The sequence below is a fragment of the Eptesicus fuscus genome, chromosome 6 (genome assembly GCF_027574615.1).
Source record: "Eptesicus fuscus isolate TK198812 chromosome 6, DD_ASM_mEF_20220401, whole genome shotgun sequence".
NCBI classification, from domain to species: Eukaryota; Metazoa; Chordata; class Mammalia; order Chiroptera; family Vespertilionidae; genus Eptesicus; species Eptesicus fuscus.
Genome location: NC_072478.1, coordinates 18,320,145 through 18,343,108, shown reverse-complemented (window position 1 = coordinate 18,343,108; position 22,964 = coordinate 18,320,145). Strand labels below are relative to the sequence as shown.

General features: G+C 52.4%; 2 protein-coding genes across 3 annotated transcripts; one reads left to right on the top strand and one right to left on the bottom strand.

The window, feature by feature from the left end:
- The first annotated feature begins 1,796 nt into the window (after positions 1-1,796).
- HSH2D (hematopoietic SH2 domain containing) lies at positions 1,797-13,440 on the top strand. The gene is made up of 6 exons (XM_008157826.3): positions 1,797-1,848; positions 6,024-6,173; positions 8,280-8,369; positions 9,390-9,555; positions 10,439-10,573; positions 12,244-13,440. The coding sequence occupies exons 2-6, from the start codon at positions 6,049-6,051 to the stop codon at positions 12,808-12,810; spliced, it is 1,083 nt and encodes a 360-aa protein (XP_008156048.2). The 5' UTR covers positions 1,797-1,848; positions 6,024-6,048; the 3' UTR covers positions 12,811-13,440.
- Positions 13,441-14,807: 1,367 nt separating this feature from the next.
- On the bottom strand, positions 14,808-22,817 carry CIB3 (calcium and integrin binding family member 3). 2 transcript variants are annotated; one of them, XM_008157823.3, is made up of 6 exons: positions 20,509-20,559; positions 20,273-20,307; positions 18,239-18,350; positions 17,125-17,272; positions 16,023-16,218; positions 14,808-14,904 (listed from the first exon to the last, which is right to left on the bottom strand). In XM_008157823.3, the coding sequence occupies exons 1-6, from the start codon at positions 20,557-20,559 to the stop codon at positions 14,883-14,885; spliced, it is 564 nt and encodes a 187-aa protein (XP_008156045.1). In that variant the 3' UTR covers positions 14,808-14,882. The 2 variants fall into 2 exon arrangements, with proteins under 2 accessions (XP_008156045.1, XP_054572803.1); XM_054716828.1 differs by lacking the exons at positions 18,239-18,350; positions 20,273-20,307; positions 20,509-20,559 and adding exons at positions 22,282-22,540; positions 22,688-22,817.
- Between the last annotated feature and the right edge of the window lie 147 nt (positions 22,818-22,964).

Sequence of the window (22,964 nt, the reverse complement as noted above, 5' to 3'; positions counted from 1 at the left end):
CCCAGCCACACACAAAGGCATCAGATTAAGTCACAGTGAGGAGTCCTGGTGTCATTACCGTTAACTGGGCCCCCGGCTGCCTACCTGAAGGTTGTCTCTCCTATCTGAGGAGGGCTAGTGTCATGTGACTTCACAGATGAAGAAGCAGACCCAGAGACGTTGGTTGAGCAACTCACCCAAGGCCACACAGTGGGTGAGTGAGAAAGGCGTTCCTCGTGTTTTCTGCTTGGGGCTGTTGAACCGCAGACTGCAGGCGACCCCTCCCCCATAGGGCAGGGAGTGGTCAGGGCACCCAGCTTGAGCCTGTCATGCATAAGGCTATCTAAACCAGCTGGGCCAGGGCGATAGGCCCACAGGGCCCCTGGTTCCTCCCCCCCGCCCCCCCCAAGCTCAGCCATGAGGATCTGGGCCATTTCTGCCTGAAAGGGGAGGAAGTGGTTTAGCCCGTGTCCTAGGACAGGAAAGGGGGGGCAGCCAGCATATATCTGGGGCTGGCTGATTCGTGAGGCACAGGTTCTCATACTCAGGGCCCACTATGTGTGTAGTTTTAGTTTTCTAAAATCAGTAAAAAAAAATAAAAAAATATAAAAAAATACAATAATAATGAATATATAATAATGATGCCAATGCAGTAATAAAATATAATTTCAAATGGTTTGGATTTTTTGTTGTTGTTGTTGTTGTTAACCCTCACCCAAGGATTTAAAAAAAAATACATTTTTATTGATTTTAGAGAGGAAGGGAAAAGGAGAGAGAGATGGAAACAACAATGATGAGAGAGAATCATTGATCGGCTGCCTCCTACATGCCCCACCCTGGGGATTGAGCCTGCAATCCGGACCTGTGCCCTGACTAGGAATCGAACCGTGACCTCCTGGTTCATAGGTGGACGCTCAACCACTGTGCCACCCCAGCTGAGTTCGAGGGTATTTTTCCATTGATTTTTAGAAATAGTGGAAGGGGGGATAAAGGGAGAGGGGGAGGGAGAGGGAGAGGGAGATGGAGAGGGAGAGGGAGAGAGAGAGAGAGAGAAAACATTGATGTGACAGAGACACATCAATTGATTGCTCCCACAGGTGGCCCAAGGGGTTGGGGGTTGGGGGGTGGCAGGCGGGGATGAACCTGCAACCCAGGCACGTGCTTTTAATCAGGAAGTGAACCTATGACCCTTTGGTACATGGGCCGACACTCTAACCATTTAGCCACATCATTCAGGGCTGGGGTTTTTTTAGTTTAGTTTTTGGGGTTTTTTTCATAAGTCAAAATGTGGCCCTGTGTGCACAGTGAGACTCCTGCCTCAGGCCCTTTGTTCGGCTCCCTCTACCTAATGCCTTCTTTCTGCACACCCCCGCCCCACCCCCCACCCCTAATAAAGTTGGCTCCTACCTGCCCCCAGGTGCCCCTTCCTCCAGATCAGTTAGGCCCCCTCTGGGGGTTCTTGCGCCCTGAGTTCCTGCTTCCTGGCCTGCTGTTTGCTTTGAAACAACGCTGCCAATTTCTTCCTCTCTTCATTGCTCGCTAGATTGTAGATACTGGGAGGGTGGGGCTTGTGCCGGTCTTGGGGTCTCCTCTCTGTCCCCTCAGGATCTGGTACACAACAGATGCTCAATAAAGGTTTGTCCAGATCTGAGTGGAGCAAGGGTGTCCCTCCACCTGCAGCTCCGCGGCTTCGTTGGAGCGTGGACAGAGGGGTTGTCCTGGTCCCGCCCCGGGCTCACCTGCTTAAGGAAACAGGAACCTCCTGGGGCCCCACCCTGATGACGTGTGGACCCTGAACTGAAACTCAGGCACCTACAGGCAGCACGGCACAGCCAGAGCCAGGGCCTCGGCCGCCCAGAGGTCTCCCAGGTATGTTCCCTGGGTGGGGACTCCCCAGTCAACCACATGCCCACCTATGCTGGGTGAGGCTGGGCCCCTGAGAGTCTCAGCCCCAACCCAGTCCTAGAAGACAGAGCACGGGGTCCAGGCTGGGCCAGAGGGGGTGATGGGGCTGGTGGGACCAGAGAAGCATGAGCCATTTTCTGGAGGCACCAGGCGGTGACCATTGGAAAATGGAGCTGAAGTTGGGGAAAGAGCATTTCTGGCAAAGAATAGCAACAGTGTGGAGGGGAAGGAGAACTTGATCGGCCCTGGCTGGTGTGGCTCAGAGGATAGAGCGTTGGCCTGTGGACTGAAGGGTCCTGGGTTGGATTCCAGTCAAGGGCACATGCCTGGGTTGGGGCTCGATCCTCAGTAGAGGGTGTGCAGGAGGCACCTCGCCAGTCAATGATTCTCTCTCATCATTGCTGTTTCTATCTCTCTCCCTCTCCCTTTCCTTCTGAATCAATAAAAAAATATATTTTAAAAAAAGAGAGAATTTGATCACCTTGGAGTAGAACAGAGATGCTGTTAGGGGATGAGGAGGTGGGGAGGCTCCAATGCCAGGGCCGGGAATTTGAAACTTAGTGTGGCCTCACTCATCACTAAACCATCAGCACACATCCTGCACCCTCCCCTGTGCTGATGCTGAGGACCCAGGAAAATCCAAAAGGATCTAGCCCGGGCCTAAACCCTGGGCACCCCTAATCTGGGGGAGACAAAACCAGACACAGACACTCCAGCTCCCTCAGGCAAGGCTAGGCCAGAGGCAAGCATTGGGGGGAAGGCAGGGGACGACATAGAAGGGTGCCAGGGTTTTGTCTAGGAGAAAAGGCAGGAAAGCTGCATGAAGGAGGGGATATTTTTGCTGGGTCTTGAGGGGGTAAGTAGGAGGTCTCCCAGATAGAAGAAAGAACTAGCCTATAAACATTACCCCATGCTGGGTCACTACTGGACTCATGGACATTTATTATATACTAGAGGCCCGGTGCATGAAATTTGTGCACAGGGGATGTGTCCCTCAGCCCAGCCTGCACCCTCTCCAATCTGGTACCCCTCGAGGGATGTCGGACTGCCTTCTCACAATCCAGGACTGCTGGCTCCCAACCATTTGCCTGCCTACCTTCCTGATTGCCCCTAACTGCTTCTGCCTGCCAGCCTGATCACCCGCTAACCACTCCCCTGCCAGCCTGATTGATGTCTAACTGCTCCCCTGCCAGCCTGTTTGCCCCCAACTTCCCTCCTCTGCCAGCCTGGTCACCCCTTAACTGCCCTCCCCTGCAAGCCTGGTTCCTCCCAACTGCCCTCCCCTGCTGGCCATCTTGTGGTGGCCATCTTGTGTCCATATGGGGGCAGGATCTTTGACCACATGGGGGCAGCCATCTTCTGTGTTGGAGTGATGGTCAATCTGCATATTACTCTTTTATTAGATAGGATAGAGGCCTGGTGCATGGGTGGGGGCCAGCTGGTTTGCCCTGAAGGATGTCCTGAATCAGGGTTCCCTTGGGGTGTGGGGTGGCCTGGGCGAGGGGCCTGTGGTGGTTTGCAGGCCAGCCACACCCCCCAGCGACCCAAGCGGAGGCCCTGGTATCTGGAATTTATTTATCTTCTACAATTGAAACTTTGTAGCCTGAAGCGAAGCCAAACCTTGTGCTCGCTCCATGGTGGTAGCCATTTCTGTTGGAATTTATCTTCTATAATTGAAACTTTGTAGCCTGGAGCGAAGGCCTGGGCCAGCCAGGGCTGCAGAAGCTTGGCTTCCTCCATCGCCGAGGGCAACCCTAGGCTCCTGCTCTCTCCAGCTCTATGGCCGCAGCCATTTCTGTTGGGATTTATGTATCTTCTATAATTGAAACTTTGTAGCCTAAAGCGGAGGTTTGGGCTGGCCAGGGTGTGCGGAAAGCTTGGCTTCCTCCATCACCAGGGAAACCCAAGCCTCCCTCTTGTTATCTCTGTGGCTACAGCCATCTTGGTTGGGCTAATTTGCATAGTCGCTCCTGATTGGCTTGTGGGCGTGGCTTGTGGGTGTAGCAGGGTGGTGGTTAATTTGCATATTGCTCTTTTATTAGCTAGGATACAGGTGTTTTGTGCTGGTCTCTACCAATCAATACCAATGTTGTGGTTGGATCAGCCCTTGTGGCTCTTATTATGATTTCAAGATGCCCTTCAAGCAATAGTCATCAGGAAACTTTTTTTAAAAAAAATAAAAGGTTTATTTATTACTTAAGGACCTGGACATTATACAGCACGCCTGGGACTACTCAGCGAGATCAGAGGTAGAGCAAGCGTGCTCACAGGCAAGTAGCCCAAATGGTCAATTATTGAAATCAAGCAAGATCACTAAAACCAAGGAGCCTCCGTGGGAGAAGGCAGCCTGGCTCTTCTGGCGTGTGGCTGGCAATGTTTACCGGAGATTGCCATCGCTGAAATGGATGCCTCAGCAATCAAAGCTTAAGTCAGGCACTCGCGTTACAAAAAAAGAAAAGAAAAAACCCACACACACTGTCAGGGCTTACACAGCAGTAGGTAAATGTCATCATTATCCCCAAATCGCAGTTGAAAATACAGGCACAGAGAGGCCCAAGATCACACAGCAGCTAAGTGGGGGAGCGAGGGTTTGAACCCAGGCCCCGATTGCAGGCTCTTAACCACTTTGTCACATGGCTTAATAGATTCCATTTCACTTGCCCCAGAATTCCTTTGGGTCGCTCCCCGAAGGGTGTGTTTGCCATGGGTCTTCTGGCAGGAGGAAGCCAATATTGACTGGGTTGGTCAACAGGGCCCCTCTCTGTGGAAACGGCCTGGTAACAATGACCTTCTATGGGGTTGAAAAATTAGATTTGGTCATTGTGGGGGGTGGGGCCAGTTTGGGGACAAAGGGTTCACCCAGCAGGGCACAGCCTTTTTGCTGGCTTTACACTAACTTGAGACTGTTTTGGGAATTGGTGCTGTATTTTTCTGTTTTCCAGCTTTGTGTCGTTAGCTCACCAAGTTCAGTGGTACCTGAGCTTGCAATTATTGAGAATGGGTGTGAATTAGCCATGCACCTGACACATTCTAGGTGTGTCATTTATGGCCACCACGCCTGGTGACACTGGTGGCAGAGCAATTGTTTGGGTCACATCTCTGTGGTGTTTAATGCTTCCGTGGCAACCCTTTATGGCACCCACGGAGTGACCACTATTTCATGCATTCACTTGTCATTTGGACATCTCCACATCCCACCAGGGACATTGGTAGTTACTTAGTATTTAAATAAATTCAGTTCTTAAACATAAATACATGTATCTATAAAGAGAATTTTCCAACACTTGCAGTAATGAAATAATAATATTCTTAATAGTCCCTTTTGTTCTCATGGTTTCATTTTTTTTACTCTAACCTCATTGTATTCTTATTATTTCCTTTTATTCTTTTTTTAAAAATATATTTTTATTGATTTTTTACAGAGAGGAAGGGAGAGGGATAGAGAGTTAGAAACATCGATGAGAGAGAGACATCGATCAGCTGCCTCCTGCACACCCCCTACTGAGGATGTGCCCGCAACCAAGGTACATGCCCTTGACCGGAATTAAACCTGGGACCTTTCAGTCCGAAGGCCGACACTCTATCCACTGAGCCAAACTGGTTTCAGCTCTTTTATTCTTTTTTCTTTAGTTAATTCTCACCTGTAGATATTTTTTTTCATTGATTTTTAGAGAGAGAAGGAGGGAAGGAGTAGGAGAGAGGGAGGGAGGGAGAGAGAGAGAGAGATACATCGATGTGAGAGAGGCATATCAATTGGTGGCCTCCTGCATGCATCCTGACCAGGGCTGGAATAGAACCTGCAACCCAGGTAGGTGCCCTTGACAGGGAATCCAACTTGAGACACTCTGTGCGTGGGCCTGTGCTCTATCCACTGAGCAACACTGGCCAGGGCTTTCCTTTTATTCTTTTATTCTTTTATTCTTATTATCCTTGGAGGATTTTTGGAAGAAAATCGATAAGTGAACATGCATAAAGTGCCAGCACGTAGTAGGTGCTCAAGAAACACAAGCCAGTTTCAAGCCTGTTGCTCTGTCCAGCCTGGAGGACTTCTCCAAAGAGGAGGCACCATGAGCTGCAAGAATCAGATAAAGCTGAGAAGTGGACCAGGCCTGACTCTCTCTCCTCCTTTCTGCCCCCAGGTGCCACCTTCCCCCTCAGGAAGCCATGACAGAGGCCAGAAAGCTGCCCCCGCCGCTGCCCCCACGCCTGGACTGGTTCGTGCAGACACAGGTGGGCCAGCTGGCCCAAGGAGGAGTCCCTTCGTGGTTCCATGGTGCCATCTCCAGACAGTGAGGACACTCCCACACTTTCCACCCTGCCTTTCACCCTCTTTGCCTGCCCCCACCTGGGCAGGCTTCCCCTGTGGAATTCTGCGCTCAGCTCACCTACGTGTGTGTTAAGAGGATGGAAAGGGCTTTGGAGATTCGGGCTTGAATCTTGTCTGCTCTGGACTTGCTGTGTGCCCTTGGGCAAGTTATTTTCCCTCTCTGGACCTTGGCTTTCTCTATACGAGTGGCCACAAGACAGAACCCCCTTCTTACCCGCCCCCCTAGACCGCTCAGTAGGCCAGGAATCACCAATCAATGATGGCAGGACGCAGCCTCAGAATCCTTCTTAAGGATTGAGCTCCTCTCAGTCTATCGGGTACATGGCTAACATGCACTTTCTACATTAGACTGAGCTCTGAGGAGATGAACAAACTCACCTACTTAGTCACCCCAGGGCCCGGCTCTAAGTAAATGGAGAAAGGAACATTTCTTGACATTTAGGAAATTGAGAGAACATTGCAAACGCCAAGAGAGACAGAACTCGACATGGTTTCTGAGTTCTGGGCATGCCAGTAAGATATAATATGAGCCATACACTGCAATTTTTAAAATTCTAGTAGCTATCTTAAAAGAAGCAGAAAGAAACAATTAATTTTAATCACATCTTTTATTTAACCCAGTATATCCATGTTATTATCATTTCAGCAAGTAGTGAATACTAAATAAATCACTCATGAGACAGAATACATATTCCTCTATTTGTACTGCCTTTAATTTTTTATTTTTTATAATTAAAAAATGTTTAGATTGCAATTGACATACCATATTATATTAGTTTCAGGTGTACAACATGGGGATTAGACATTTATATAACTTACAAACTTATTACCCCAATAAGTCTAGTAACCATATGACACCATATACTGTATAGTTATTACAATATTTTTTACTATATTTCCTATGCTGTGTACTGAGTCTTTAAAATCTGGTGTGTATTGTATGCTAAAAGCACATCTTGATTCAGACCAGCCACATTTTTTTGTTGCTGTTAATCCTCACCCAAGGATATTTTTTTCCATTGATTTTAGAGAGAGTGGAAGGGAGGGGGAGAGACAGAGAAAGAGAAACATTGATGTGTCGTGAGACACACCGGGGCCGGGGATTGAGCCCCTCAGTCCGTGGGCTGATGCTCTAACCATTGAGCAACCTGGCTAGGGCAAGACCAGCCACATTTTAAGCACTCAGTAGCCACATGTGGGCAACGGCCCCTGTACTGGACAACACGGGTCCAAAGGCTCCCCATAGAAGGCCACTCTCTGTGCACACCAGGAAATAGTAATAATGATAGTAATACAGTTTAGGGGTGCCAACTCTGAGTCCCTTTATATAACTTTTGACTCCTCAAAAACTTAACTACAGTCATTCCCCAGTATCCCGGGGGATTGGTTCCAGGACCCCCCACGGATGCCAAAATCTGCAGATGCTCAAGTCCCCTCCATAAAATGGTGTAGGTCAAGGCATACAGTCGGCCCTCCACATCCATGGATTCCCAACCTCGGACCAAAAATACTATACAGAGGGCCAATTTGTATATTTAGTGGGGGAAAAAAATCTGCTTGGACCTGGCAGGTCAGTTCAAGGGTCAAGTGCGCTAACAGTGAACATTTTGAAAGCACGCACCATGCGGAAGTTCTCACGCTGCACGCATTTTGTCTGTCCTCACATTGATTGGCCCTGGGAGTGAGGGTTTTCTGTCCCCTTGAGGAAGCTGAGGTCAGAAAGGGACTGACCTCACCAGGGGTCACACTGTGAGTGAACGGCAGAGCTGGGTTTTGATCTCAAATGCATCTGGAAACAGCTCTTGCTTTGTTACCTGTCCTACTCAGATCCACCCTAAGGGGCCTTCCTGAATGGATTGCAGGCATTGCAAGGCAGGCAGGGGCTGTGGGCCCTGGGGTCAAGGTCCTCAGAGGCCTTCGCCACCTCTGGGGGAACACCTGAATATTCCAAAGTCTGAAACGACCAAGAAAAAAATGCATTTTAGGTCGTTGCTCAGTCCTGGGAGGGTCTGGGCAGTACCCTGGGCGGCTAGCCCTCAGTCTCCCCCACCTGTGTGTGCCTTTCCAGGGACGCAGAGGATTTGCTGGAGTCGCAGCCCCTGGGGTCCTTTCTCATCAGAGTCAGTCACAGTCACGTGGGCTACACACTCTCCTACAAGTAAGGCCTGGGCGTGGGGACGGTGGGCTCCGGGCTTCCTTGGAGGGGGCAAGGGGAGCTTCGTATCACAGGTTTCAAGAGCAACTGTATGAAGCTCTGGACTGCCCTGGCTGAAGAGTGAGCAGCTGCAGGTCTGGCTGTATCCAGCAGACTGGGGTCTGTGGTAACGAAGACTGTGTGTCTGAGAACAGGAGCTGCTAGAGGCCTGAGACTGGCTCCTGCCCTTTCCCTAACCATCCACCTCCCTTCTGCCATCTGCTTGGCAGCACTCTGACTCCGCCAAGGAGACTGTGTTGGAAACTCAGGGCAGTCCAGCTACTTGAGGCTTCAAAGCCTGATCTGGCATCCCAGGGAGAGGATTCAGCAGAACAAACTGCTTTTTGAAAGAATTGCAGGCCAAAGGAATGAAAAACCAAAAACCAAAAAAAACCCCAACAGTTCCATTAGTGGGAAAACCTTAGGACCTGAGTCAAACAGTACAAGGCTCGGTTCTGCTCCTTACACACTGTGACCTTGGACAAGTTGCTCCACCTTTCTGTCCCTCCCTCAAAGTCCTCATCTCTCACATGGGATACTAGAATTGTCTTGACGTGAGGATTAAAACATATAGGAAGCGCATAGTAGGCCATTCACAAATGCACCCATTCATTAATGGAGCAGAGTGCCAGGCCCCGAGCCTCCGGCCAAAGCCTGACCACATTTTCATGATCATTTCTATTGATCATTTACCCCTAGCCAGACACCGAGCTAAGCTTTTCCTGCGGTTCCTTGGTTCATCTTCACAAGAACTCCTGAGGTCAGTCTTCGTAGCCCCATGTGACAGATGGGGAAACTGAGGCACCGTGCTGTTAGGCACCCACCAAATGCCATATGGCTAACGAGTAGAGAAGCTTACCTAGGAACCTGTGAGGTCGGGCTGCAGCCCTGATGCTGCCGGTTCAAGGACTTGGGGGCGGGGGCGGGGGGGGGGGGGATGAAAGGAGGGAGCAGGATGTCCCAACCCTGGCAGTGTCTCCGCAGAGCCCAAAACTGCTGCCGCCACTTTATGGTGAAGCTGCTGGACGATGGGAGCGTGGTAATCCCTGGGGAGGAGCAGGCCCACGCCTCGCTGGACGCCCTGATCACCTTTCACCAGCAGCAGCCGCTGAGGCCACGTGGGGAGCTGCTGAAGCAGCCCTGTCCGCAGGTGAGGGCTGGGACCTGGGTGGGCGGTAGTTGTCTTCCCAGGGGCTAAGCCCTCCAGACTCATTTTGCTCCCCCCAGTCCCCTCAGTCTCTTGTGATTCTGTCCCTGGCCCCCCACGGCCCCACTCCCCCTGGCCCTAGTTTCCCCTCAGGCTGATGTTTTACAAGGTTTCACGTGCTAGGGATAACCCTAGCTCTGTGGTCGGCAAACTGCAGCTCTTTGGCCCCTTGAGTGTGGCTCTTCCACAAAATACCACGGCCTGGGCGAGTCTGTTTTGAAGAAGTGGCGTTAGAAGAAGTTTAAGTTTAAAAAACTTGGCTCTCAAAAGAAATTTCTATCGTTGTACTGTTGATATTTGGCTCTGTGGACTAATGAGTTTGCCGACCACTGCCCTAGCTGATCTGTAGGACTAGCATAAGCCTCAGTGGGCGGGCCTGTGCCCTCAGAAGCTGCTGTGGGAGGGGCAGACCTCCTTATAAGGGTTTATGGGCAGGGCCTAGCCAGTGATGGCGAACCTATGACACGCGTGTCAGCACTGACACGCGTAGCCATTTCTGATGACACGCGGCCGCTGAGGCGGCCGCATGCCGAGGATGAAACATTTGCTGCTCCTGAGGATGAAACATTTGCGAAATAATGTTTTTTCCTCAAAGTGACACACTACCCGAGTTATGCTCAGTTTTTTGGCGAAGTTTGACACACCAGGCTCAAAAGGTTGCCCATCGCTGGTAGGCCCTAGGCCCACAATGCGCTCAGCGGAGCATGCTTTGTTACAGGTTTGTGGGTGGGAGTAGCTCCTGAGCTCCAACTCCCAGGGTCTGGGGACCCCAGCCCCATCCCTGTCCCCTCCTTGGGGCTGAGCTGCAGGTCCCCTCTGTCCGCAGAAGGATCCAGCCAACGTGGATTACGAGGATCTCTTCCTTCACTACAACGCACTGGCTGAGGAAGCTGCCAGCCCCGCTCCTGGTCCCGGGGAACATCAGAAACCTTCTTCCCATCCAGTGGCTGCCCCCAAGGAGGTATGTGACAGAAAGCTGGCACCTCCAACCGGGGCAGGGGAGGGGCAGGAGCAGAGGTGGCCAACAGCTGCCAGGGGCTTTTAGAAGGAAGATAAGATCCTGTAGCTCGGAGCTTAAAACCTTCCAGTGAATTCCCAAGGCACCAAGGTTAAAATGCTGACTGCGGTCTCAGTTCCTCCTTCTGCCCATCACCAGCCCAGCTTCAAGCAACGTCAGGGCCTTTGCACGTGCTGTGCTGTATGCTCTGCCCCAAATTTCCCAGCCTGGCGTCTCCCATCAGTTCTTCAAGTGTCTCCCTCCCATCTCCAGACCTAAGGTCCTCCCCCCACCACCTCCTCCAACACATCACCCTACTTATTTGCAACAGAGCACTCCTCGAAATTTGAAGTCTTGTTTATTTACGGGTTTTCATGTTTCCTGTCTGCCTACCTGCTCCGTTATCACCTCTTAGGAGTGAGGGAGCTGGGGTATTTATCCTCCAAATTCCCTCAGTCATTGGTCAAATACTATTCCTGGGAGATTTGATTCTCTGGCACTTCTGGTCTGCCATGTGGACGCAGCGGGCACTGGTGGCCAGAGAAGGCCCCCAGGCAGAGTCCCTGCCGTTGGCATTTGGGAGTGGAGCTGGGAGCAAAGAGGATATGGGTGGGGCCTGGCCAGTTTGACCCAGTGGGTAGGACATCAGCCTACGAACTGAAGGGTCTCAGGTTCAATTCCAATCAAGGGCACGTACCTTGATTGCAGGCTCCATCGCCAGCCCTGGTCAGGGCATGTACGGAAGGCAACCCATCGATGTGCCTCTCTCACATCAATGGTTCTCTCTCTCTGTTTCTCCCTCTTCCTTCCACTCTCATAAAAAAAAAAAAAATCAGTGGAAAAATGTCCTCAGGTGAGCATTAACAAAAACAAAACAAGCAAACAAAAAAAGGATAGGGCCCGGCTGGCGTGGCTCAGTGGATGAGCATCGACCTATGAACCAGGAGGTCACGGTTCGATTCCTGGTCAGGGGCACATGCCTGGGTTGCGGGCTCGTTCCCCAGTAGGGGGCGTGCAGGAGGCAGCTGATGGATGATTCTCTCTCATCATTGGTGTTTCTATCTCTCTCTCCCTCTCCCTTTCTCTCTGAAATCAATAAGAACATATTAAAAAAATAAAAAGAGGACATGGGTGGGCCATCAACAGCATCTGCCACACGTGCCAGGCACTTGGCCTGAACGGGGGAGCCCAGGGGTCAGCACACTACCGCCTGAGGGCCACCGGCCGGCCTCTGCGTGGCCTTCGAGGCCCAGGCCGTCGCAAGCTGCGATGGGAGGGACAGTTATGTTCTTGAATGGTTGAGGCAGTTACTAGTTCACAGCTTGTGAAAATCAGATGAAACTCAGATTTCCGTGTCCAAAAGTTTTATTGGAACCGGGCCCACTCGCCTGACAACAGCAGAGCTGAGCGGTGAGACCGACGGGCGGGCCTGCAGAGCGGAAGCTGTTCGCTCCGGGCCCTTTACAGGAGGGAGTGAAGCCGGTTACAGAAATGGAAAGGATGGGGCCCGAGATTCGGTTTTGGGGTTCACACGGGGACGTTTCTCGGCCCTAGGGCATCTGGGTGGAGCCCAGGTCCGTTTCCGGGGCAGTGGGGGGGGTGCTGGCCCAGGTCTCACCGGCTCTCGGTTTCAGGCCTCCGCAAAGCCAGTCGTGCTGCACTGGCAGAAGGAAAGGACGCCGTCCGCAGCGATGGACAGAGTGCCCGCCGAGGCAGCTGCTTCCTCCTGCCCCCCAAAACCCCCTCTGGAGGAGGCCTGCCAGAAACTCTGGAGGAACCTCAAGACACTCCCTCAGACGGGCAAGAAGGTCCAGCAGCAGCTGAAATCCCACCTGGCCACCGTCAGCTTCTCATCCCTCCGGGACCCCGAGCGATCGCAGGTGACTCACGGCCCAGCGACAGGAGCGCCTGATGCGGTCTGGGACGCTAACATCTACACGGACCCCTTTGTGGCCACGTCACCCGCAAGCCCCGCACAGCCTCAGGCTCGGAAAGACAGAGAGAACTCCTCCAGGAAGGCCTCGAGGTCAGTCAGCTGGAGCGAGGTGACCCCGAAGACCAGGGGTTGGCACCAAGCAATCGTGAGGGCCCTGTCCTCACAGGTGTCCAAATCGGAGCCGAGGGGCTTGGCAGAACCCCAGGAGGACTGGGTCCCCGAGGAGTACCGCCCACCGCCACCCTTTGCCCCTGGGTACTGCTAGCGAAGAGGTTCGCCCTGGCTCTGGGACCCTTGGTGCCGGGGGCAGCTCACACCTGGACCCCTTGCCTTCTGCCCACCAGCCCTCTGGGACCTGAGAAATGTAATAAAGACGATACTGAGGTCTGGTTCTGCAATTGCCAGGGTGGCCTGGTTATGTGAAGAAGAAGAAGAATCAGTAAGTTACAGCAAGGATCTGGGCACCTACTATGTGCCAGTCCCATACCGGGACTCTCCATGATTTCTTTTACTCCTGCCTCTGAGCAGGCCCATCGGGTAGGCGCCTCCTGCACATTTCAGAGAACAGCCAGGTTCCGAGAGGAGGAGAGGCACGGTCAACGTCACCATGGTCACAGTCTACTGCGTGTCAGGGCCAGGGTTGGAAGTCATGCCATTCGGAGCCCTATCGCCCACATCCCCTGCACCCAGGCTCAGCTCTCCCTTCTGGACACGCCTCCCTCCCGGGTTCTCATGCAAACGAAAGAGCTGAGACTTGTGGAGGGCTTGGTGCACACCAACGTCAGCTTTAAGAGAAGCAAATGTGTCCTTGGCTTTAAAAGGGGAGAGGCAGCCCTAACCGGTTTGGCTCAGTGGACAGAGCGTCGGCCTGCGGACTCAAGGGTCCCAGGTTCGATTCCGGTCAAGGGCATGTACCTTGGCTGCGGGCACATCCCCAGTAGGGGAGTGTGCAGGAGGCAGCTGATCGATGTTTCTCTCTCATCGATGTTTCTAATTCTCTATCCCTCTCCCTTCCTCTCTGTAAAAAAATCAATAAAGTATATTTAAAAAATAAACAGAAATGGAGAGGCAGCCCGGGACTGTGGTTGAGGTGGACTCTGTGGGGGAATCCTGGGTTGCACGGCTGTGTGGCCTTTGGCGGGTCACTAGGTCTCTCTGGGCCTATTTCCTCATCTGGAAAATGGGGAGAAGATAGGACTGTCCCCTTGTTCAGGAAAAGCAGTAGGATGTATGTAAATCCTAGGGCTTTGGTGCACAGTAGGTGCTTTTGGTGCACAGGAGGAGTTTAGGGTGGGAGTGGGCTCTCTAGAAACGCTACCCAGTGGGGGTGTCTGGAAAGTCCCTGGGGCTGCTCTCGGTTGTCCCACTCAAAATGACCACTGTTTGGCCATATATGGCGGCCCTGGGGTGGCCGCTGGTAGAGTGGGTGTGGGGCTTCCCAAATCCACAGAGTGTAGAGGTCTGGGATCTGGAGTGAGCTGGGCCAGGGGGTCAAGTCCTCCTCTGTAGAGACTTGAGGTGTGGTCTTGGGCAAGTCATTCTGTTCCCTCTGGATGAAGTGTGACTGGTTCTCGGCCAGCCCTGCTGGGATCCAATGAGATGGCAGAGGGGCGGGTGCTTCATAAACGTTAAAGTACTGTGCCCGTCTCAGTGAGTGGCACGCCTGGCACCCCCGCAGAGGCCTCCCCTGGCAGCTTGAATAAATAAGCAAGGAGTTGCCCGGCCGGTGTGGCTCAGTGGTTGAGCATCGATCTATGAACCAGGAGGTCATGGTTCAATTCCCAGTCAGGACACATGCCCAGGTTGTGGGCTCCATCCTCAATGTGGGGTGTGCAGGAGACAGCCAATCAATGATTCTCTCTCATATTGATGTCTCTCTCTTCCTCTCTGAAATCAATAAAAAATATATTTAATAAATAAATAAATAAATAAGCAAGTAGTTAAACCTTCAGTCCCTTTGAAGAATTCCGGGATTGAGGAAAAAGGGGTCTAGGGTTTGGCCTTGGGGGCCCTGGGGCGGGACAGCATGCCTCATCTGCACACCTCGTCTCTGCTCACCAAACACACAGCAAAGCACCCCCAGCCTTCACAGTGGGGGAAAGATCTAGAAGTCAGACTCTTCCTTTTTCATTCAGGGAGTTGGTAGCCCAGAGAGGGTGCAGCCACACCCAGGGTCACACAGGGAGAGCAGAGGTGAGCTCCCAGGTCTCCTCTTTCCCATCCACCAGGTTTAAGGCAGGTGTGGCTCAGTGATGTCTTTATTCCCAGAGTCCAGATTCTACAGTGGGATGAGGGGTCTCCCTGCCCTCCTCCAGCCCGGCTCCTCCTCCGTGGTCCTCAGATGCGGATGTGGAAGGTGCTGTGTGCAGAGAGGAAAGGATCAGTGTCATCAGGCAGAGGGCCGCCCTCCTGCACCTTCCTCCCCAGCACTCCCGCGGGGAGTCCTCAGGCCGCCAGAAGTCACATGGGAAGATGGACCTCCTCCTCCAGAAGCCCTAGGCTGTGGCTCTCCTACCCCTTCCCCGGGGGGTTGGGAGCAGATCTCTGAATCAGTTCACATTCAGACTTGCTGTAGGACTCTGAGTGAGTGACTGTCCCTATCTGGGCCTCAGTTTGCTCCCCTGTAAAGTGAGGATAATAGCTGCCTCCCCTTCATAGGGCTGTACTGAGGGCTGAGAGCGGGACACACAGAAGGTGTCAGTATTCGTGTCTCCTGCCAGGAGACCAGCCTTGCTCATCCAGGGCAGAGAAAGGAAGCCCTCTGTGCATGTAAAGGCACCACCAATACGAACAGCCACACCAGCAACCACAGTTATTGAGCACCTACTGTGTGCCAGGCACTGCTCTAAATTTGTTCCATGGACTAACTCAGGGTCAGCCAGCTTTTTTTCTGGAAAGGACCAAATAGTTGAAATGCCCAATGACTAAACTCTGCCTTATAACTTGAAAGCAGCCATAGACAATCTGTACACGAAAGGGCATGGCTGTGTGCCAGTGAAACTACTGAATGACCTGGACATTTCAATTTCATGTCACTTTCGTGTGTCATGGAGTCTTATTATTCTTCGATCCCCGCCACAACCCCCCAACCATTTAAGAATGCAATTTAAAAACGATTCTTAGCTCATTGGAGATACAAAAAACTGGTGGGCCACCTGCACTAACTAACTCATGCAACCCTTGCTATCCACCCTGCAGTCGGGGCTCTGATTCCCCCCAGGGCTGCCAAGTATAGCTGTACAGACTGTTCACTGCAAGGTGTTCAGGCAAGGAGGGCTGACCCCCCACAGGAGGTGCCCTGGGGTTCCCAATTACCCCTGGCTTACAGGTGCAGGGACTGAGGCCAGGGAGGTTGGGAAAGTTCACACATGAAGGAAGGAAGGAACTTCCGCAAACGGAGTCTCTGACCTAGTTCCCTAAGATCCTTTCTCACACGTGGAAATGGACTGGGGGGGGGGGGGGGGCACGAAGGGTCACCTGAGGAAGTCGGGCGCCCGCAGGATCATGGTTTGGAAGTCCTCCAGGGACAGCCGCCCATCGTGGTCCCCATCGGCCTCATCCAGCACCTTCTCGCACACCAGGCTCACCTCCTCAGCGCTCAGCTCCCCCCGCGTCAGCCTGGTCACCGTCTGCTCCAGGTCCCACATACAGATGTAGTCATCGTTGTTAAAGTCTGCACGGCAGAATGGGTGGAGACGTGGGATAGGCAGACAGCGGGTGGCAGGCAGGCTAGGCCAGCAGGGGCATAGCTCGTCTCCATATCACAGAGGAGGAAACGGAGGCGCTGGAGGGAACCCCAGGCCCTCAGAGATAAACTGGGTCTTGCTTTGAATTGGGCAGGGACAAGTTCATTCATTCGTACATTCAACAAGTACTTGTATGATGTGCCAGGTGATCTGATACCTTTTTCATTCATTCATCACCCAACAAGTATTTATTGAGCACCTATTTTGTGGCAGGCACTGTGGTGAATTTTCATTCATTCATTCATTCATTCATTCATTCAAGTGTTTATTGAGCACTTACGTACCAGGCACCATGATAACTGTTTTTCATTCATTCACTCACTCAACAAGTATTTATGTAATGCCTACTATGTGCCAGGCACAGGAAACAGATGGTGAACTAAACGGACACTGTTGCGGCCCTGGGTCTCCTCAGAGAGAAAGTCAGTAAGAAGTGAACAGATCAATGAACAAGAAATTAAGCAGCATTATCCCATCCTAGGAGAGAAATAAAATGGGGGTTGGAGAACAACTGGGGGGTGGGGGCTACTTTTGACCAGGACTTCAAGATAAGAAGGAGCCAGGAGAAAGGTGTTCTGGGCAGAGGACAGAGCAGAAGCAAAGGCTGGAGGCAGGAGGAGTTGGGCGTGTTGGAGAAAGAGCGAGGCCGGGGTGGCTGGGACTGAGGGAGCGAGGAGGTGAGGTCGGGAGGTATGGGGTGGGTGGAAGACAGGACCAAGTTGGGCTTTGAAGCCCTTGGGGAGACACTGTGACAGCAGGGCAGCCTCTGGCCCTGGGCTTGGTCTTGTTTCCACTCCCCACCCCGCAGCCCTTACCGCCGGCCCTGCACACACCATAGATTTTGAAAGCATAGTAGGCTTTGAGGTCACGGGGAGCCATTTCACTCATCACAGAAAACATGTCCAGGAAGTTGTCCAAGGTCATGTGGCCATCCCCATCCTCGGAGAAGACCTGGGCAATCCTCTGGCGGAACGGGTTGTCCTGGGAACAGGAAGCGGAGAAGCCATCACTGATGAGGATCTCAGGCTCCATGTGGTCTCCCTCTCGGCACCCACCTTCTTGGGGACCTCCAAGTACACCCCACCAAGACCCCCTCCCTCTCAGGGTCTCTAGAAAGGACTTCAGGCACTTCCACTCTCTGCCCCTGAGGTCTGGGTGGTGCTGTCCCTCCTTCCAGCTACAGAGGCAGCCACAGGACCCTGCTAAGGACTACCAGAGATTTCCATTCACCTGGTCACCGTGATTGACTCTGGGAGAGGCGTGTGACTTAAACTGGCCAACCAGAAGCTGCCCTGGGATGTTTTTTGAAAAATTGGGATGAAAGGACCTGCTTTCTGCTGGTTGCAGAGCTGACCGGAGGAAATCTGGGCACCAGGCGTTCCCTTCACTACCTCAAGAGGAAGGGCTGATTGAGACTGAAGCCTCTCCCTGGGGGAGCTGAGAGACGGAAGAAGATTCCTGAGCCCATCCTCAGAGACCCTGGTTCCAGCTGTACGGATGGATTTTTTGCTCATGTGATTGAATCCATTCTGTCCCTCTTGAATGAGGTTTTTGTTCCTTAGGATACAATAATCTCTATGCACAGTCACTCACTCCACAAGTCCCTTTTAGAGACACAAACCACGTGTTGAATATCCAGCTGAGAAGAACTTGCATGTAGCGGCTCCTACCATCAACAGAACTAATGTTCCCTGAGTACTCGCCATGCAACAGGCCTTGTACTGAGCCCTTTACCTGCATTATCCTATCTCATCCTCCCAACAACCCAGGGTTTGAATCCTATCTATGTCACGTCCTGGCTGTGTGGCCATGAACAAGTGTCTTAACCTCTCTGAACTTCGGTTTTCTCACCCATAAAATGGGAATAATTGCAGCACTCACCTCACAGGAATGCAGCAAAGGACATCGCTACTGTTTTCCCCTGCCCGCCCCGTTGCCTAAGCATACCTTCAGCTCGGGCATGGTGCCGATGAGCTCGTATGGCACCTTCACGTCAGGGCAGCTGGTATAGTCGAGGGGGACAAGCTGGGGGGCCAGGTCCTGGTAGCGATAGAAGAGCCTGGTGCAGGGATGGAAACACCGGGCAGGGGTGGGAGAGGATGGGAGGAAGAGGGCTTGACCCCCCTCTCTCACTTGCAGCTGCTCACTCCATGCTGAGAGATGCTGGGTTCCTAAGAGCCAGCAGCCCTGGACCCGGCCTTCAGGCACACAGCCACCTCTATCTCCCTGGGGTCACAGCCAAGGTAGAAAGAGGGCCCTATGGGGTAGGCGGAAGGTGGGTGGGTGGGAAGTAATCAACCAAGAACCTTGTATGCATATATACAAGGCCCATGGCCACAGACAATGGGATGGTGAGGGCCTGGGGGAGGGGCGGGGGTGGGCTGGAGGTGGTCAATGGGGGAAAATAGGAGACATATGTAATACCTTCAACAATAAAGAATTGTTTAAAGAATTGTTTAACCCTCCTCACCCAACACACACAAAAAAGAAAGAGGGCCTTGATCTCAGGGAGCCCTGAATGGGGAAAGCAAGCCAGGGAGGAGGAAGGACTTCCTGAAGGAGGAGGCATTGGTGCTGGGCTTTGAAGCGTGAATAGGAGCTCACCACGTAGATTGGGTGGGCAGAAGGGGAAGTGCTTAAGGTCATTGCACAACAAGCATTTACAGAATCTGAGCCAACCTAGGAATCCCTGGGCGTCATCACATTATTGGCAAGTTCATGCCTCTAAAGATCCCCGTCCTCACACTTTGCTTCTCTCCCTCCATAATGAGAAGCAGGGCTCCCTCAATGGGGCAGAGCAAAGACAAAGGCTAAAATCCAGGTCTTTGAAAGGGCGACTGAAATGCACTTTGGAAAACACCAAATGACATACACACTGCCTAGCCTGGGAGGCCAGCTCTCCACGCCGATGGCCTCACCTGGTGATGCCATACCTTCATTGGAGGAGCATGCTGAGCAGCAGCCTGGTAGAGACCATCCTTGATGAGTTAGAGGTCCCCAAGCTTCTAGGGAATGTCTCAGAAGGGGACAGGAGTCCCTGGGTCAAATGACGACTAGGCACTCAGGGAGGGAGTATCTGGAATTCAGTCATGACCACCCAGTTCCTTATTTGGGTCCCCTCAGGGAACAACCTGAGTTTGGGTTTCTGTATTAGGGGGACTTGAGCAAGTCCCCCTAATCCTCTGAGCTTCCGTTAGTCTGTCTAACACATGAGAAGCTTGGGACAGACGACATGTCAGCCCTCAAACTCCTTGGGACTTGGCCCGACTGCAAAGCCAGGGTCAGCCGCCCCTGTTCCAGCCTCAGTTTCCCATCAGTAATTCGATAATGATGGCCAGGGTGACCCTGCGAACTGTCCTCGCCCAGACAATGGGGCTCACTCATGAAAGGTGTGCCCATCAATAATGGATGCCCTGTGCCCACATAATTGGACCCTTGGCCTCGATCACTCTGCAGCCAAACCCTGGGAAGCTTGGGTTTCACAGCTCCAAGTCCTGGGTCAGAGCCTCTGGACGATGGCACCATGGGCCAAGCGGTGATGCGGGGTACCCATCTATATCTGTCTCGCTCACGCCAGGGGCTTGCAGCAGCCTCAGGGTGCCTCCCGCACCCTCCCCTGGATGCCAACCTCAAAGCTCAGAGCTGGCTCTGGACTCTGCCTCCGGGCTCCCAGCCTCCAGTCCCAGCCTCTTTGCATTGGCCTCAGGGCGGCCTTCTAACACGCTGATCTGTCTCTCCCCTGCTCACACCCTCTCCATGGCTCCCTGCCACCCTTGGGAGGAAGCCTAAGCTCGTCAGCCCAGAGGCGTGACAATATGACAAGAGGTGACTTCTCGGCCTCCCTATCTCTGCCTCCATCTACCGAACATTAATTATCACTCTGCCGTGAAGCATCGGGTCTTGTCAAATTGCAAACATCCTCCGGCAGGCAACGTATGGAGAGTTGTTTCCGGGTCTTCCTCCCTTCACCCCCAGACTGACCTCATGATTTCCTTCCTGGTGAAGAAGGTGCAGTCCTGCGGAGAGAGGTGCTGGCTTGGCCCAGGCCCTACCCGGGGGCCCCCCTTCCTCCTCCACCACCCCGTTCTCATTTCTGCCGACGCCGCACACAGGAACCCTTGTGCCCGCACACCCAGGACCGAGGGATGCTGTCCCCACTCCTCAGGCCAGGAATCCAGGCTGACGCACCCACGGAGGGCCCCGCTCATCACTCCTACCTGATACTCTTCCAACTGCTCATGAGTGAAGACGGTTTGCTTGTTGCCCATGGTGAAGGCCACTGCCAAGAACAGGCCCCAGAAGCCCCCAGGCTCCTCAATGCCACCCAGGTGCCAGGCTGCCACACACCAGTGTCTGAGAAAAATCTCCCTGCCCTGGCTGTCACCCGCCCACCCGCCCCATCACCCCCAGCCTGGGGGAGACTCAAGTTACAGCCCAGCTCTTTGGACAACAGCCTGAGTATGTCCATGGCCATCAGGGCAAGGAGAAGGGCTGTGGGAGGTCACCGAACCTCAGACCACATCTGCCACCACCGGGTGAGCCTGCGAGCAGGGGATACCTTTCAGAGACAGGCATCGTGGTGTTGGGGGGGGGGTCCTGCAAGCAGACCCCAACTCAAATACCAGTTCTCCAACCACTAGCTGTGCAGCCTCAGGCTAGTCACCTGACCTCTCTGAGCCTTATGTTATAAGGTGGAAATTACTCTAATACCTACCCCATAGAATTCTGAAGATCTGGTGGTCATTAATGCAACCAAAACAGTCAACCAAGATGAGCAAGCTCTAAGATCTGCTGCACAATATTGCACCTATTGTCAACGTTAATGTACTGTACACTTAAAAATGTCTTAAGTCCGGCTGGTGTGGCTCAGTGGTTGAGCACTGTCCCATGTACCAAGAGGTCGCTGGTTGGGTTCCAGTCAGGGCACATGCCCGGGTTTCAGGCTTGTTCCCCAGTAGGGAGCGTGCAGGAGGCAGCTGACTGATGTTTCTCTCTCATTGATGTTTCTCTCTCTCTCTCTCTTCTTCCTCTCCGTATCTAAAAATCAATTAAAAATATGAAAAAATATCTTGAGGATAGATCTCATGTTATGTGTTCTTACCACAAAAAAATTAAATAAAATAAAAACATGCAACTATCATGTGATCCAGCACTTTCACCCTTGGGCAGGCACAGATAAATGAAAATGTATGTTGACACAAAAACCTATAACAGCCCCAAATGGGAAACACCCATATGTCCTTTCCACTTAAAATTTAAGTTATTGGCGGGTTGCTCAGTGGTTAGAGTATAGCAGGCTCCATTCCCAGTCAAGGGCACATACCTCGATTACAAGTTCAATCCCTGGCCCCGGTTGGGAGGCAACCAATTGATGTGTCTCTCTCAAGTCAATATTTCCCCTCTCTCTCTCTCTCTCTCTCTCTCTCTCTCTCTCTCTCTCTCTCCTTTCTTTCTCCCTCCTCCCTCCCTCCCACTCTCTCTAAAAATCAATGAAAAAAATATCCTACTCCTTGGGTGAAGATTTAAAAAAAGACTAAGTTATCAATGGGGGCAATATTAACCCCAAATGGACAAAAGGTGGTTTGGGGTGGGACCAAAAAGTCTTGGTCCCACCCCAAAGATATTTCAATGGTTTGTGGCCCTCCAAAGCTTCACCTTCCCTGACAAAATCTTATTCATCAGTATTTAACTTCTCTCATTAAATTAAAGTTGTTTTTTTTTAAGGGGATGATAATGAGAAAAAAAGGTTGAGAAATACTGTCTTAAAGGTATTTACATCCACTTACAATGGGTAGTGACAAAAGGATGGAACACTCAGCATAGGTTGGATTACAGTTGTGCCTCAGTTTCCCTACCTACAACATGAGTATGGTTTATGTAACAAGGTGACTGTGAAAGTAAATGAGATGGTTCATATAAAGTACCAGTTGTTGTTATAATCATCGCCATTGAATGAGGAAAGGGCAGGTCAGAGACAGGAAGACACTTGCTCTAGGGTACGAAAGCCTTGGGAGCGCCAGGGACCAGCTCCACAGCTGCTGGGGTGGCCGGGGAGAGCACATTCCTCCGGGTGAGTCTTTCCTGTCCCTCTCTGAGGAGTCGGTTCTGTCACGCATGGTCCCAAGTGGAAACTGGCACAGGCTGGCAGCCCGCATCCTTCGCTTTGGGCACTCATCCAATTCTGGAATGCCCAAGGGTGAGCCTCGGCTAGAGGATTGAGCGGTCGTTTGCTGCCTCCTGCAGGTGGAACTGGGAAATGCAAGCACCGAGACTGTCCCAAGTCATCTATATTTGGGAATGCTTCTCCCTCACCCCCCTACCCCGCCACCCCCCCCACCCCCCACCCCCAGCCTCAACAATTTGGGCAACAGTAGTACACACTAAAATTCACATTACCCATTGAACCCTCAAAACATGGCAATAAAAGAAAACGACATCCAAATGTACGCAAAACACTCAAAAAGGCGATGGGTTTTAAGAAATGGAATCTGTCAAACTGGCTTCACCGGGAGGGAGGGGGGCAAGAGCAGAGGAACCGGAAGTGTGTGCCAAAGCCGGAAATGTGTCGGCGGAGGCGGTGGAGCTTGACTCTCCGCCCCGCCCACAAACCCAGAAACGTTCCAAAGGCGCATGAGCACCGCCCAGCTCGGCCAATGAAGACGAAGGGAGGCGG

Excerpts from the sequence above, each read along its gene's own strand:
- HSH2D (XM_008157826.3), top strand. The coding sequence starts at position 6,049 with ATGACAGAGGCCAGAAAGCTGCCCCCGCCGCTGCCCCCACGCCTGGAC. Across the intron at positions 9,556-10,438 it reads TGAAGCAGCCCTGTCCGCAG|AAGGATCCAGCCAACGTGGA; the intron begins GTGAGGGCTGGG and ends CTCTGTCCGCAG. Across the intron at positions 10,574-12,243 it reads CAGTGGCTGCCCCCAAGGAG|GCCTCCGCAAAGCCAGTCGT; the intron begins GTATGTGACAGA and ends TCTCGGTTTCAG.
- CIB3 (XM_008157823.3), bottom strand. The coding sequence starts at position 20,559 with ATGGGCAACAAGCAAACCGTCTTCACTCATGAGCAGTTGGAAGAGTAT. Across the intron at positions 18,351-20,272 it reads ACCAGGAAGGAAATCATGAG|GCTCTTCTATCGCTACCAGG; the intron begins GTCAGTCTGGGG and ends TCCCTGCACCAG. Across the intron at positions 14,905-16,022 it reads CGGGCGCCCGACTTCCTCAG|CACCTTCCACATCCGCATCT; the intron begins GTGACCCTTCGT and ends CTCTGCACACAG.